This window comes from Nannospalax galili, unplaced genomic scaffold, assembly GCF_000622305.1.
Source record: "Nannospalax galili isolate Female #2095 unplaced genomic scaffold, S.galili_v1.0 scaffold528, whole genome shotgun sequence".
Taxonomy (NCBI): Eukaryota; Metazoa; Chordata; class Mammalia; order Rodentia; family Spalacidae; genus Nannospalax; species Nannospalax galili.
In genome coordinates this window covers 32,509-47,386 of record NW_008359681.1, presented here as the reverse complement: position 1 = coordinate 47,386, position 14,878 = coordinate 32,509, and the positions used below count along the sequence as shown (strand labels likewise).

At 44.2% G+C, this 14,878-nt stretch overlaps 2 protein-coding genes across 2 annotated transcripts; one reads left to right on the top strand and one right to left on the bottom strand.

Moving 5' to 3' along the window:
• Positions 1-524: 524 nt before the first annotated feature.
• Positions 525-3,950, bottom strand: LOC103726170 (G-protein coupled receptor 183-like). The gene is given in 3 exon segments (XM_008823616.1): positions 525-761; positions 1,112-1,599; positions 3,827-3,950. Coding segments are annotated over 3 exon segments (849 nt in total).
• Positions 3,951-11,237: 7,287 nt separating this feature from the next.
• Positions 11,238-11,531, top strand: LOC103726169 (putative mitochondrial import inner membrane translocase subunit Tim8 A-B). Its single transcript, XM_008823615.1, has one exon. The coding sequence runs from the start codon at positions 11,238-11,240 to the stop codon at positions 11,529-11,531; it is 294 nt and encodes a 97-aa protein (XP_008821837.1).
• Positions 11,532-14,878: the final 3,347 nt, after the last annotated feature.

The following is a 14,878-nucleotide window of genomic DNA, read 5'->3' as shown; positions in this document are numbered from 1 at the left end:
ATATCATGAGCCCTGATATTATGCTTTGGTTTTCTGGTAGTAGGAATTGAACCCAGACCCTCTTAAGCAAGCAGTCTACCTCTTTTGCGAAAAAGTCGCAATGTGTGGCCCTGGCTGGCCTTGAACTTATGATCCTCTGCCTCTACCTCCCCAATGCTGGGATTATAGGCCTGTTCCACCATTCCCAGTTTCCAGTATTCTTTTTCTTTTTTAAATTATTTATTTTTATTTTATGTGTATAAGTATTATGCCTGCATGTATCTAAATGCACCCATGTCATGCAATACCCATGGAGGACAGAAGAGGGTCTTGGATCCCCTGGAACTGGAGTTACAGATGGTTGTTAGCCCATATGCGTACTGGGATTCAAACCCAGGTCTTCTGCAAGAGCAGTCAGTGCTCTTAACTGCTGAGTCATCCTCCAGCCCCCTGTATTCTTTTTCTTAGAAAGCCTACCAATCCCTCTCCTACCAAAAATTATAGAAAACGTGGGGCCCCAAGAGTAAAATTTGGTGACATGCTCATTAGACTTTGTTGTCTGCGAAGGATGCAGAGCCTCCCATGTAGTTGCTGCTTGGAGTTTCTGAGGAATCTTTTCCCAAGAGGGAGGAGCAGGAGGCAGAGGAGGATGCTCTGAGTTTTAAAATGCCCAGAAGCCATTTCCTGTAACGGGTAGAGGACAAGAAGTAAATGACCTGGTCAATACCACAGTTCAAGTTCATGAGGGACATGGTGACCTGAAGGGCCAGTGTGAAAGCCCTCTGCTGAGCACAGGAAAGGGGCCAAGCATCTCTCTCACCTTGAACTGGATGACATTGAGATGGTAGGGGCTGAAGCACATGAGGGCAGTCACCAGCACCACCAGGGTGAGCAGACATGCCCTCCGGGGGTATCACTTGCTGGTCAGAGGGTTTTCCCGGGCAGTGCTGCACAACTTCAAGGCGATCTTCACATAGCAGAACAGAATGATCCCTACAGGCCTACAAAAGCTGACCACACAGGCTACCAGGACCATGACAGGCAGCCCAAGGATGGCCTCCACACTGATGTACTCCATGCAGGTCAGTTTTCCCTTCATGGGCCTGGCCACAGGAGTCAAGAGCAAGGGTGCTGTCTGCAGAAATGCCAAGATCCAGACAGCCATGCAAATGAGCCTAGCTTGGCCAATACTGCAGAGATGCAGGCACTGGTGGGCACAGACTACTGCCAGATACCGGTCCACACTCGCACAGGTCATCAGATAGATCCCTCCGTAGGTGTTCACGTACATCATGAAGGGCATCAGTCTGTAGATGCCATCTCCAAATGGTCAACTGAAGTCTAATACATAATAGGAGATCTTTCCAGGCAAGGCCAAGGTAAACAGGTCCACCACAGCCAGGTGGACCAAGTAGACATTTGTAGAATTGATCTTCTTGCCCTTTTGACAGGCAAGGCAAAGGGCAAGGATGTTTTCTAGGGCACTGAAGACCAGGAGGGCTGTGTAGAACAGAGATAGCGTCAGGCTGGCTGCATGGGGTAGGAGTTGTGTGAGGCAGGAATTACCATTATCAGGGAGACTGCTGGTGTTGGCTATGCCAGATAACATCTTCAGAGGTCCTTTAGAGATAAAAAACAAAACAAAACAAACAAAAAACACAGATGTGATATTGTATCTGAGATTATGCCATTGGAATATGTTGATTAATACTTCTACTGGGATAATATGCACATGAAAGATTGTGCATATGTACATGAAAGTGCAGGTGTTCATGTGTGTACACATGCATATGCATATGTGTGTACATAGTGTGGAGATCAGAGGTCAACATCAGGTGTCTTCCTCCATTCCTTTCTACCTCATTTTTTAAAAATTATTTATTAAATGACCACATACTTAGAAGACGCATTTCATTACGTCAGCATTGACATATTCAATAACAATTTTCTGAGTTAGAGTGCATCTCTTACAAAACTGGTTGTACATTTTTAGGTTTACAGTTGAATTATTATAGTTATACAATATTGTACTCAGTATAAACCCTATAAGGCATAAAATTAAATGAGGTTTTAACCTTTAAAAAAGTACTCCATTTCACTATTAAAATATACAGTTTCACGCAGAAAAATTCATTTTTAATACAATTGACACTAAGATGCATATGCGTTTCGAATCTCTATATGTCTGATTATTACTAGTCATTGTCGGTTACTTTCTGAGCTCCTTGGCATCTGAGCATGGATATAAAGTCAGCAGGTAGATTTCAATGCTAATGTTTTTCATGTCTCCCAAGTTCTGGGACTATAGGCGTGCACCACCATGCCAGGCTTTTTTAAAAAAATTTTAATAAATATATGATTAGAAGAAGTATTTCATTATAGCATTGACATATTCAATAACAATTTTCTGACCTAGGGTGCATCTCTTTCACAAGTGGGTGCAAGTTTCTAGGTTCACAGTTGAATTAATATAGTTATATATTATTGAGCTCAGTATAAGCCCTGTAAGACATAAAATTGGATGAGTTTTTAACCTTTAAAAAAGATCTCCATTTCATTTTAGAATATCTACCTCATTTTTAAAGACAGAGTCTGTCATTGAACATGGAGTTTGCCAGTTTGGCTAGATTAGATGGCCAGCAAGCCTCCCCAGTGCTGGATTACAGGTGCATGCTGCCATGCCCAGTTTTTATGTGAGTCCTCAGGATCAACTCAGGTCTTCATGCTTATACAGTAAGCACTCTTCTGAGTATCTCTCTGTATTAGTCACTGTTCTGTTGCTGTGCTAAAAACACTGGCTAAAGCAATTTATAGAAGGAAGAGTTTATTTGAGCTATAGTTCCAGGGGAATTACAGTCTGTCATGGCAGGGAGGCATAGTGGCTGGAGGTGGCTGGAGCAGGAGCAGAAGCTAAGCTCTCACATCATCACACAGGCACAGGAAGCAAGAGAGCAATTGGAGATTTGGCAAGGCTTAAGAACTCTCTAAGCCCACGCCCAGTGACATGCTTCCTCTAGGATAGCCACACCTTCTAAGACCTCCCAAAACAGGGCCATCATCTGGGGACAAAATGTCCAAATACTTGGAGCCTATGGGGAGGCTCCAGCACCACCACACTCTCCAGCACCCATTATTGTTGTTGTTGTTGTTGTTGCTATTATTATTATTATTATTTGGAGTAAACTTTTTTGTTAAAGTGTAGCACACCATTCCCAGTGTGGGTAACAAATTATTCTGAGCCATAACTGAACTTACAAAGTATTTTATTACATTTGTGGGTTCTATGTACCAGAATGCTGAAGAGGGCATAGCGCAAATGGCTCTTCTCTGCTTCCTGATGCCAGGAGCTTTAACCGGGATGAGTTAGAAGCCAAGAGTTACCCGGTGGTGGGGGCCAGTGTCATCTGGAGTTGACTTCATTCGGGGCGGTGGTTGATGCTGACTGCTGACTGGAACCTCAACTGAGTTGTCAATGGAAGTGTCTACCTTTGGCTTTTTCATGTGACTTGGACTCCATCACAGCATGGCAGCCTTGGTGTATATTAAGCTTCTTACATGACAGGTTGAGGCCCCCACATAAGGCAAAACTGAAAGTAACTGGCCATTTTACTTTCTGTATCTGACACTTTGACATTAGGAGTTTTGCTGACCCTAAAGAGCCTCTCAGTGTTAGCTAATTCCTAGAGACAGTTAACAACTCACCCATGAGGGTGATCTCTAGATGAAAACCAACCAGCTCAGAGCCCTCATCTTCTACCACTTCCTTTCCCAGGCTCACAACACTTCCGGCCAGGTACCAAACAACCCTGACAGCCCCTCTGCCAGAATCCTCTAGAGTGATTCAAACTTGCCATCTTAAGCCTTCTCACCACGGAAACCACAATGAAGACGGCTGCCCACACTCTCCCCTTGCTCCCATGCCTCCTGGCCAATCCGGACACTTTCCCACGTGAGCCTGTGTGGTACGGCATGCCCGCTCCTCTTGGGAACTATAAGCAGCATATGAGCACTTTCTAATCTATTCATCTTAATGAATACAGAATTTCTATCTTAAAACACTGTACCTTCTTTTCTTACCTAGCCTCAGAAATGTCACCTCATGGCTTTTAGCACTTTCTATCAGTCACAGGCAAGTCACAGTCTACCCTGATTCAAAGCAAGGCACAGACCATCCTAATTCAAAGAAAAGTGAAATAGTCTCTGCTTCTTAATAGGAGGATACTTTAATAATTTAAAACCTTCTTTTGTTTTTTGAGACAGGATCTCATGTATTCCAGGCCAGTTTTAAATGTACAGTGTAGTTGAGGCTGGCCTTGAACTCCTGGTCCTCCTGCCTCTACATCCCCAGTGCTAGGATTACAGGCCACCATGCTTAGTGCAGTCATTTTAAGCTTTTGTTTATTTTTCCTTTTCCTTTTCTTTTTAATTTTTTAGATTTCTTGAGTCAGTGATGGGCATGGTGATGCATGCTTTTAATCCAAGCACTCGGGAGGCAGAGGCAGGTAGATCTCTGTGAGTTTAAGGCCAGCCTGGTCTACATAGCAAGTTCAAGGCCAGCTGGGGCTACAGGGAGACCCTGTCTCAAAAAGACGAAAAAAATTATTGAGTTAGAGTTCTATGCATAGTCTTTTTTAAAAAGAAAACCACAACATACACCCATAGAAATGTGCTCAAGTCACAAAAGCACAGACAGACAATTTTCATAAAGTACTCCATCCTTGTGATCAACACCTAGATTAGGAAGCACCACCCTCTCAGCACCCCCTAAGCTCTCCTGCACCCCTCCCAACCTCTACTTCCACCCTAGGCTAAACTCTCTCCTACCTCCCAAATCACCATACCATCCTGTCTGTTTTGGAACTCCACAGAATAGAATCACACATCGATATTTTTGCACAAGTAGCCCCTTCGGCTCGACATCCGTTTGTGAGGTTCACCTCTGTTGCTAGGTGTGGCTGTAATCCATTCTCCTCCTTGCAGAATGGCATTCCATTGTGAACACATGACCATGTATTTATCCTTTCTGTCGTCAGTAAACAGTGAATTTGTTTCCAGTTGGGGATGACTATGTGCAGGTCTGTTGGACATGTTCTTTGGTTGACATGTTCATTTTCTGAGTAGTGGAATTGGTGTGACATAGACCCCCACATATCTACACATATCTAGCTTTACTGGGGTCTAGACAGTTTGCCAAAACAGGTGTTCTTTTTTTGTGTTTGTGTTTGCTTGCATGTGGGTGCATGTGTATGTATGTACGCATGTGGGTGCATGTATTCATGTGCATATGTTGGTCTGAGGTTGACAGCAGGTCTCTTCCTTGACTGCTCTCCACTTTATTTATTGAAGCAGGGCCTCTCACTAAACCCAGAGCTCACTGATTCTAGGTAGTCTAGCTAGCTAGCTTGCTCCGAGGATCCCGTCTCTGCTTCCTACGTGCTGAGATTGCAGGCAGTTGTCACGCTACTACCAAGCTGCTGGCTTTGAAAAGGGTTCTGGGGCTTTGAATTCTGATCCTCATGCTTGTGGGGCAAGTGCTTTATCTTCTGAACCATCTCCCCAGCCCATGCTCTTAGTGGTGGATGAGCCATGCCCATTCATCTTCATCAACACTGGACATTATCATTTTCTCAGGTTAGCCACCATGATGATACATTTTTTGTTGGTACTTTAAGCTTTTTTTTTCTTTTTCTTTTCCTTTCTTTTCTTTTTTAATTTTAAATTATTATTTATTATTTTAGTCAGAGTCTCTGCATAGACCAGGCTGACTTGGAACTTACAATGACAAGGTCCTTTGTCATTGTCATAAGGCCTTTATCACCCAGGCTTAGTAAGAACCATGCTAAGCCCATTTAGAGAGAACTCTCCACTCTCAATAGCCAGTCACCCTCAATATCTGGTCAAATTCCTTACCATCTACCTTCCAGGTCTGAGCACCTTTGCCTGTCTTCACAAGAATCCTATCAGGGTAAAGTAACAAGAACTCCCACTCCATGCTTCCATTCTAGTGAATTCCATCTCTATCATTTCTGCTCCTTGGCTTTAAACTCCGACTTGTCCATGGTATATCAAGAATAGAGTTCAGTTCTATGTACACCAAGGGCTGAGGATGTAGGCGGTGGAATACCAATTGCCTAGCATGTACAATGCCCTGTGTTCAATCTTTACCACTGGAAAAGAAATCTCTATCAAGGTCTCACTCTCCTATTGCAATAGTGCCTGATTAAAATCTGCTTTTACCACTTTACTCTTCAGCTCTAATTTCTTTAATAACACTCACCCACATATCCACAAACATACATGCATTTGTTCACTCCCACACAGGATCTTACACATGCTCAAATTCTCTCTCTCTCTCTCTCTCTCTCTCTCTCTCTCTCTCTACAGAGACAGTATTTATGGCCTTCCACATATGGTACTTGACCATTGAATAAGGTATTTTCACTACACTTCACCAGGGAGCCACAGAGTGGTGGCGCGCGCGCGCACACAGACACACACACACACACACACACACACACACACACACACACAAAACGGATATATGAATCTGGAATCCACGAGTGTACAGGCCGACCCAAGCCCCCAATGAAATGACAGTCCTTCGAAGTAAGCCCTCCCACAGGACAAACCATTGGCATCTATGTCCAGCCTGAAACTGCCAGCTGTGAACCAGGAGAGCAGTTCTTCCTCTTCCCTTCTCCGAACAACGATCGTTTCAAACTGTACTGAGTTTCTGTATGGAGTGTGAAGAGGAGGCTAGAATAGGCCAGAGCAGGTCCAGGCAAGCCAAGCCATCCAAGGGGTCAGTTCAGCTCAGGAGGGTCCCAGCCCAGGTCAATTCACCTTCTGTCACCCACCCAAGCACTCACAGCACAGCTATCCGATGCCCATTGGGCAGTTTTGTGTCTGTTTCTTCATTTGCTTAGGGCTCACAGGGCAAAGGGCTGGGCCTCACTCCTCAAGTACCCCTACTCTTCCAATGGTCCCCCTTTTTGGTTTTTCCTATTGCTCCTCCTCAGGACATGTCACCCTCCAGCCTCGGCACCATGAGATCCTCAGGGTTCACTTGACTTCCTTAGTCTGGTGTCCCTCTGTCCTCCTTTTGCTGTCTATACACCATCCTCCTCTGGAGGCTTTGTCACATAGACTCTCCTCTCTGAACCCTTTCACCTGTGGAGAACTTTCAACCTTGTCCCTGCCTGCTGGGTTGGCCCTTGACGGAGACTCACCTGACTCATGCACTCTCTGCCTCTCCAGCAGACCTGAGCCTGAGGGACAATCATGTTCTTTTTTTCTTGGTGTTTGGCATGAGACAATTGCTCAGGATGTTAGACCCTGCTGGAAGCCACAGAAAAGTCACACCCAAGAAGAAATGGGTGGTGCTATCACAACAGCTGTGAACCTAGGGAAGTTGTCATGGTTGAACAGCCTCACAGATCCAAAACGGGAGCCACCAAACAACAAGCTTGTGAGCCCTTCTACCACAGACCTAAGCCACCTCACCTCCCGAAGGTGTGTTCTGCAGCCCTTCTCTGCATCCACCTCCACCTCATGGATTCTTCCCCCAGGAGCACAAAATACTCCACTCTCCCGACACATCCTTCTCTTCTGAAATGGCCTAGAACTGCACACTTAAGCCTTAATACAAAGTTACCCTCTCCAGGCATTTCCCTCTCATGAACAGCACCAACCTTTTAAGACCCACAGAGGTGTGACTGGAAAGGGCAAAGTGTAGTTCTCTTCAGAGCTAATCAATTATTAAAAGTACAACCATGTGGGGGAAGGACTATCAAAAGGGCTTCCTGAAGTCTTCTGAAATATTTCCCCAAAAGACAACCCAATGAGCTGTCCAGGACATATCAGCAGGTTTTACTTCATGACATGATGCTGAATCTGGCCTGCCTTTCTGCCCAGAGAAGACTGACAGGGATCTACTGAGCAGGGGAAAGTTAAGGACGTCCTTCCTGCTGACAATAGTAGTAGAGAGAGCTGGAGCCAAGAGGCAGGGTGGTGGAAAGGTCTTTGCTCAGGTATCCAAGAAGGTCCTTGCTAACTAACCTATCTCACCAAGGGCAATCAACACACCAGGATGGCAGCAGAGACCTGTCTAACAGCCAGCTGCCTTCCTAGGTGGTCACAAAGCACAGAAGGGTGCCTGTGCTCTCCCCTCTGTAGAAAATAAATCAGTTCATGGTACTAGACTCTAAAGCTTCCTCCCTTTACACCTCTGCTTAAAAAATGAAAAACCCCAGGGTATCAGCAAAGATGATCTCCCTGCCACAGGATGCTGCACCCACCTCTAGTAGAGGCTCTGTCTGTGACAAAGGAGGAAAATTACCCCAGGAGGCCTGTTTCTTTTCAGCTCCATTTCTACCCCCCACCCCCGCCCGGGGCTAAGATTCAGACCACAGATGTAACAACCAAACTATCAGTGTCAGGAAATTCAAAAGCAGTCACCATTCTGCTCCAACTGGAAGCAATGAGCCAGGTAAAGCAAGAAGTGCCACCTGGGGACCCACATATGCTCAACTCTGAGGAGGGAATTGGAGGGAAGTGGCCCTGGTCCGGATTCCCTGGGCTTTGTGGGGCAAGGCGTCTTAAGGGAGCAGAAAAGGCACATCTGCAGCCCAGATAGGCAGCTTTCCAAGAGCTGCACTTGGCAGGGGCTTAACACTCTATTGCAAATTAAATTGGTTCTTCACCAGCAGGGAAAGGCAAGAGGCTGGGGCTGCCCCCTGGCTACCACTTTTTTTCTTCTTTCCATTTCCCAGAAAATGGTTTTCCCTACCACACCACTGGCTAATAAATGAGGCATCCACACATCCCTTGATTAAGATTGTGCCTCAGTCACAAGATTGTTGTCACTGAAATGTACGTGTGAAAGCCTCTGGAGAAGTACACACGCCTGTTTCTCCAGAGGCTTTCTCCAAACCCTAATTGAAACCCAACTGTTCCAGCTTTGTAGCCTGGTCTGAACTGCATGCCTATAGGTATCCATGACTTGGTACAGCTTCCCGAATGCCTTGGTTTCCCCCTAGTCAAGAATGTGAGTCAATGCACTTCAGACTAACAGAGGCCATCACAGCCAAATTTCCCTGTATGTAAAATGGCCTAAACAATGCGCCCCCCAACTCCAGGTCTTTTGGCGAGAACTTAGATTAAAAAATCCTATTCTACCAGAACATTTTGCCATAAATTTCCTTTCCTGCCTCTGCCCACAAAAAGAACAGAAGTAATTTCAGGCATAATTGGCCTACATATATATCACAAGCTCCAGTAGAAATTCCTTCATGTCTTCAAGTCACTTAGGGTTTCCTTATTAAATGGAATGGCCTAGAAGATCGGAGAAGGGCAAGAAATTATGGAATGCTCCCCCTACCCTTGCTGTGTTCACCCATTTTTCATTCAGTAAGCATTTGCTGAGTAGCCACTGTGAGCCCTATGCACTAGGAATTCACAGGTATGAATGTGATTAGTAGGTGACTAGAGGGTGCCTCTGTGTTCATGCATATGTATGAGTATCAATCTGAAAGGCCAGCCAAGGCACACCAAGTGACAGAACAAAAATTTATTCCAGACAAAATAAGGATAGCCACCCAAGGAGAAAACATGAATTCTAATTGCCCAGAGAAAGTGTTCCTCAAATGGCACCCAAGGGGGTCTCGGTTTATATATTTAAAGAGGGGAAAGAGTTGGGGATGAGGCTCAGTGATAGTAGCAAGCACAAGCCCTGGATTCAGTCCCCAGCATTACAAAATGAAAAAGAGCAGTTTCTTAGTCATTGACAGGGTCGTGATACTTATGTGAAGTTCCAGCACTCTAGGAGACAGAGGCATGAGGATTAGAAGTTAGCTGGCTACATAACCAGTTTAAGGCCAGCCTGGGATCCAGAGTCTCTAAAATTGAATTGAAATATTTTAAGATTTATTTTTAAATTAACTATGTGTGTGTGTGTGTGGGGGGGGTTATGTGCATGTGTAAGTTGGGTGCCCAAGGTTGTGAGCCACCCAACATGGGTTCTGGGAACTGAACTTGGATCCTCTCGAAGAGTAGTTTGTGCTCTGAGCTATCTCTCTAGCCCCTACAAAATTGTATTTCAAAAGGGACAAAGAGAGCACAGCAAACCATTGTTACAATTGGACTAGAGGTCGGGAACAGCCTAGGATGTCCATTGGTTATTCCTTACACATTCCAGGAAAAGTCTTTTTTATCTTTACAGCATCAAGGACTATAGTAACCTGTCCCTGACTGGGGTCTCTTGTCCTATCTTTTCTTCCAGGCTGACTAACTCTGACCTCATTCTTGTAATATTTTCTATCCTTTCTTGTTTCCCACTTTTGACTAAAATTTTCCTCAAGGGTTAAAGAGCTTGACGGTCCCACATCACTTAAAATGCTAATTTCTAGGTGGTCATGGAAGAGGAGACTGAAGTTAGGAGGCCAGGACCAAACAGGTAGCTAGTAACAGGAAGTTTCATGAGTACATGAAGCTGAAGTCATACACACGTGTTACCTTCCTGGATGTTCTCCATTCATTCATTGGGTCACCATCATTTTAGTTTCGCCTTCAGTGTGAAACACTTGAGATACATAGAAACAGAACAAAGAATATTCTAAAGTCCTGACCTCTGCCTGAAGACAATCATCTATATTTTATAGTGGACTCTGGGAGTTTGAGAGGTAGATAATGAGGCTCTGTAGCTTGAGGTGTAGAGAATGAGACTTGGAAATGGAGAGAGACACATCCATTAGAACCTGATTAAGGTTCAACTAGAATAAATATGCCTCTGAAGGAAACTTACAGGATGAGGGGAAAGCTTCCTCTGCTTTTCCTCAGAATTCAAAGTCCAATCAGATTTTATCTTCAGGAATTTAAGTCAAATGGGTTCAGGTTAAACCAACGCTCACTGAAACACAGTTTTTCTTTCATTAGTCTATTCATTGTCATGTTAATAACATGATTTTGACCGGCAGTTTTATAAAATCACCATTTCCTTCAAAGATCTGGGAAAAATTATGAAGTCTAGTAATATAAATTCAAGAGTTATTTTTTAAAAAAACTCTATGCTTGGCAAAGCCAAGTGAACGTCTGCACCATTAACATGGCACATCAACTGAGGCACCTGGCTGCAGAGAAGCGTTGCACAACCCTCGGTAGTCCTGAGGTGGCAGATTGGACTTCCACTTCCGGTTCTACAGGCATGGCACGTGGTGCGGGGCTTGTCCAGAGTTCTTCCGGTCTCACATGGTGGCGCTGGCATGGATTCCTCCTGGTCTTCGCCCACGGGCAGCCTGGGCCCCACAGACCAGCAGTTGCAGCGTTTCGTGGAGGTGGAGACGCAGAGGCAGCGCGTGCAGCTGGTGATCCACCACATAACCGAGCTGTGCTGGGAGAAGTGCATGGACAAGCCCCGGCCCAGGCTGGACGGGCGGGCCGAGGTCTGCCTGGTGAACTGCGTCGAGCGCTTCATCGACACCAGCCAGTTCATCCTGAATCGCCTGGAACAGACCCGGAAGTCCAAGCCGTTCTACTCAGAAATCCTTCTTGACTGAGCTGGGCATTTCCCGTCTGGAAAAGGAAGGTAGGTCCAGAAAGGAAGAGCATTCGAGAGGAGGGGCGGGGAGTGGCTCCCATCTTTTGTCTCTTTTGCAACGTCATCTAAGAATTAACAAAGACTAATTTTTGTTGTTTGTGGGGATTGAGGGTTACATGTTTGGGTTGTGGGTTTTTGCTTTTGTTTTTGTTTTCTCTTCTTTTTATTTTTTGGAGACAGGGCCTTACTAACATGGCTAACCTGACCTGGAACTTCCTATGTAGACTAGGCTGGCCTCAAATTCAATCTCCCTGCTTCAGGCCTGCCAAACTCCCCCTCCCCATACTTGGATTAAATGTTTGAGCTACCACCCAGAGAACTACCAGGAACTCTGTGTTGGGATTTTTTGTTTTTGTTTTTTGTTTTGTTTTTGTTTTTTGAGACAGAGCCTTCATGTAGTCCTGGCTGACCTGGAGCTAACTATGTAGACCAGGCTAGCCTGAACTAACAGAGATATGCCTGATTCTGTGTCCAGAATTCTGGGATTAAAGGCCTGTGGCCTAGGCCACCATGCTTGGGTTGAGTTTTTAATCAGTATTTTTTTTAAATTTGTGTGTCTGTGTGAATGTATGCCACCTGAGTAAAGGTACCTGAGGAGGCCAGAAGGGGGTATCAAATCCCCTGGAGCTGGAGTTACAGATGGTTGTAAGCTACCTGATGTGGGTGCTGGGAACAGAACTCCAGTCTTCTGCAAGTACAACTGAGACTCAGCAAGTGCTCTTGGCTGCTGAGCCATCTCTCCAGTCCCCAAAATGTAAAAAACTAAAAAATTTTTAGCAAACATAAACTCACTGAAGTTAAAAGCATGGAGATACTGTTATAATCTTACATTAGAGCCATGGATGAATGAGACGTCTTGCCTTTGGGATACCTCTCAAGAAGCAAAGGGTTACTGACAACCCTTTGGTTTAGGTATAACCCCACAGTGCTAAGATCGTATGAGACAAAGCGAGTTCCGCCACGCTTTGGTTCCACCCCGATTTCCTCCTCTTTGAAAGTGATGAAAATGATTATGGGATGGCAGGACAACTCTGGTGAGCACTCTTGGCTTTCTGATGCCAGATGTACCTGTCTCCTACTGTCCTGAAGGGGGGACCCTCTCCTGTCCCTGCTCCCCACCCTCTACCCCCAAACACACACCTCCATGGAGATGACATTTTTACGACTGAGGAGGGTAAGCAATGTTCAATCCTGTTAGGAACATTTTGCCTCTGAGGCTACTTTAAGCTTTCCTAAGGCACACCTCAAGGGCCTGGTCCTTTCTCTTGCCCCTTTTCCACAGATGGCCAGTAAAATAGTTCCAAGGGAATTTAGCCTATGAACTTAATGACTAGACAGACACTGGAAAAAGTTAACTTACCCTGTAGCTATAGTTAACTATACCCTGTAGCTTACCCTGAAAGTTCATAGTTGTGCTTGAAGAAATCATGAAGAGGGATGGTAAGATGGCTCAGAGGTAAAGTTTTTTCCATGCATGCCTGATGACCTGAGTTCAATTCCCAGAACCCCGCATGGTAGAAGGACAGACTCTTGAAAATTGCCCTCTAACCTACACACGCATATGAATGCTAATTATAACTAAAATCAAATTTAAAAAAGGGGGCGGGGGCTGGAGAGATGGTTTAGTGGTTAAGAATATTTTCTGTCTGCTCTCACAGAGGGCCTGGTTTCAGTTCCCAGCACCCACATGGTGGCTAAGAACTGTCTGTGACTCCAGTTTCAGAGGTTCTGACACCCTCTTCTGACCTTCACAGACACAGGTACACTAACAGGCAGACAAAACATTCACATTCATAAACATAAAAAAAAATAAATTTTAAAAAGAAATCATGAAGATTTTGGCCAATCAGAAACTAACAGCAGCTTCAGGTAGAGGTGCATGCCTGGTGGTAATCATTATAGAGTTCATTTATGGCATTCATTTTGTTTACTTTGATAATAGTCTCTACAGGGTTAAAAAAAAATGAAACAAGCCTACAGCTGTCAGAATTCTTTCCATCCTTTTCCATGAACCACTCTTGAAGACACAACCTTGCTAGGACTGTTAAGTTCTGACAAAAGCTTTCAGAGAGACATCAGAATAAAGGAGCTTTACTATAGACGTTTCTTTTTAGCTAGGATCTTGTTTGCTATGTAGCCCTTGGATGGCCTGGAAATCACTGTATAGACCAAGCTGACCTTGAACTTGCAGTAGATCTTCCTGCCTCAGTTTCATGAGCACTGGGATCATAGATGTGTACCATCATGCCTGGCTGGGTTATTTTTTTAGAATTTAAGGAAGTATCATTACAATTATGATTAATAATATATAGGAAGATCTTATTTCTAGGACTCTCATACCATTTTGGAACACATCTTAACATTTCTATAAATAAAAGCCTAATACATGTATTTCAGATCTAGGTCTCAAAGCTCATTTTATGTTGAAAATTTAGTTTTAGAATTTAATTTGTAGATATTTGCTAAAATTATCCAGTGATTCAAGATAATTGATCAAGCATGACGTTGGTTAATTATTCATTCATAGTGACAATAAAAATTAAAAAGGGGATGGGCAAGGTAGTGGATGACCACAAGGAAACAGTTTTCTAGGCTTCTGGGAACTTGCTCATATGAACTACAGCAATGGTGACAGCATGGATAAGACCCATTCAAACTCAACCAGACAAAAACCCAACATAGAACTGGGGAAATGGGCAGGAACTCCTAGCCTTAGCCAAGGAACTATTGACAGCTGACCTTTGCTGGGTGAGGGGGAGTTCATCTTCTTTAAGGAAGTGACACTAGATAGGTTGACCAACCTCCAGTGCATGAATTTACACCAAGGGACATCAGGGGACACAAACTTGACTCAATAGGCCATAACATGCCTGACAGAATGTATGAAATCTGATGGGGGACAGTTGTGGGAGGTGCAGATAAGGGGGGTTATATATGATTAAGATCTATGAAATGCCCCAAAATTCAATAAAAATATATCTTGAAAAGAAACAATCCCCACCCCCAAACAACCAAAACCAAACCAAACAAAAGATATACCTGGGGAATAACACCCAAAGTCAAGCTTTGACCTCCACACACACACATGTGTACTACATGATACATAAATGGATGATGATGATATAGATGATAGAGAGATGGTAGATAGATACAAAGATATATATATATATAGATAGATAGATAGATAGATAGATAGATAGATAGATATTCACTGAGGTGGAATTGATCAGCTCTTCTATAAAAAATAGGTTTGTGCATTAATTGTGGAGTGTGTGCTTATCTGTGCCTACCTACACATCTGTTGGA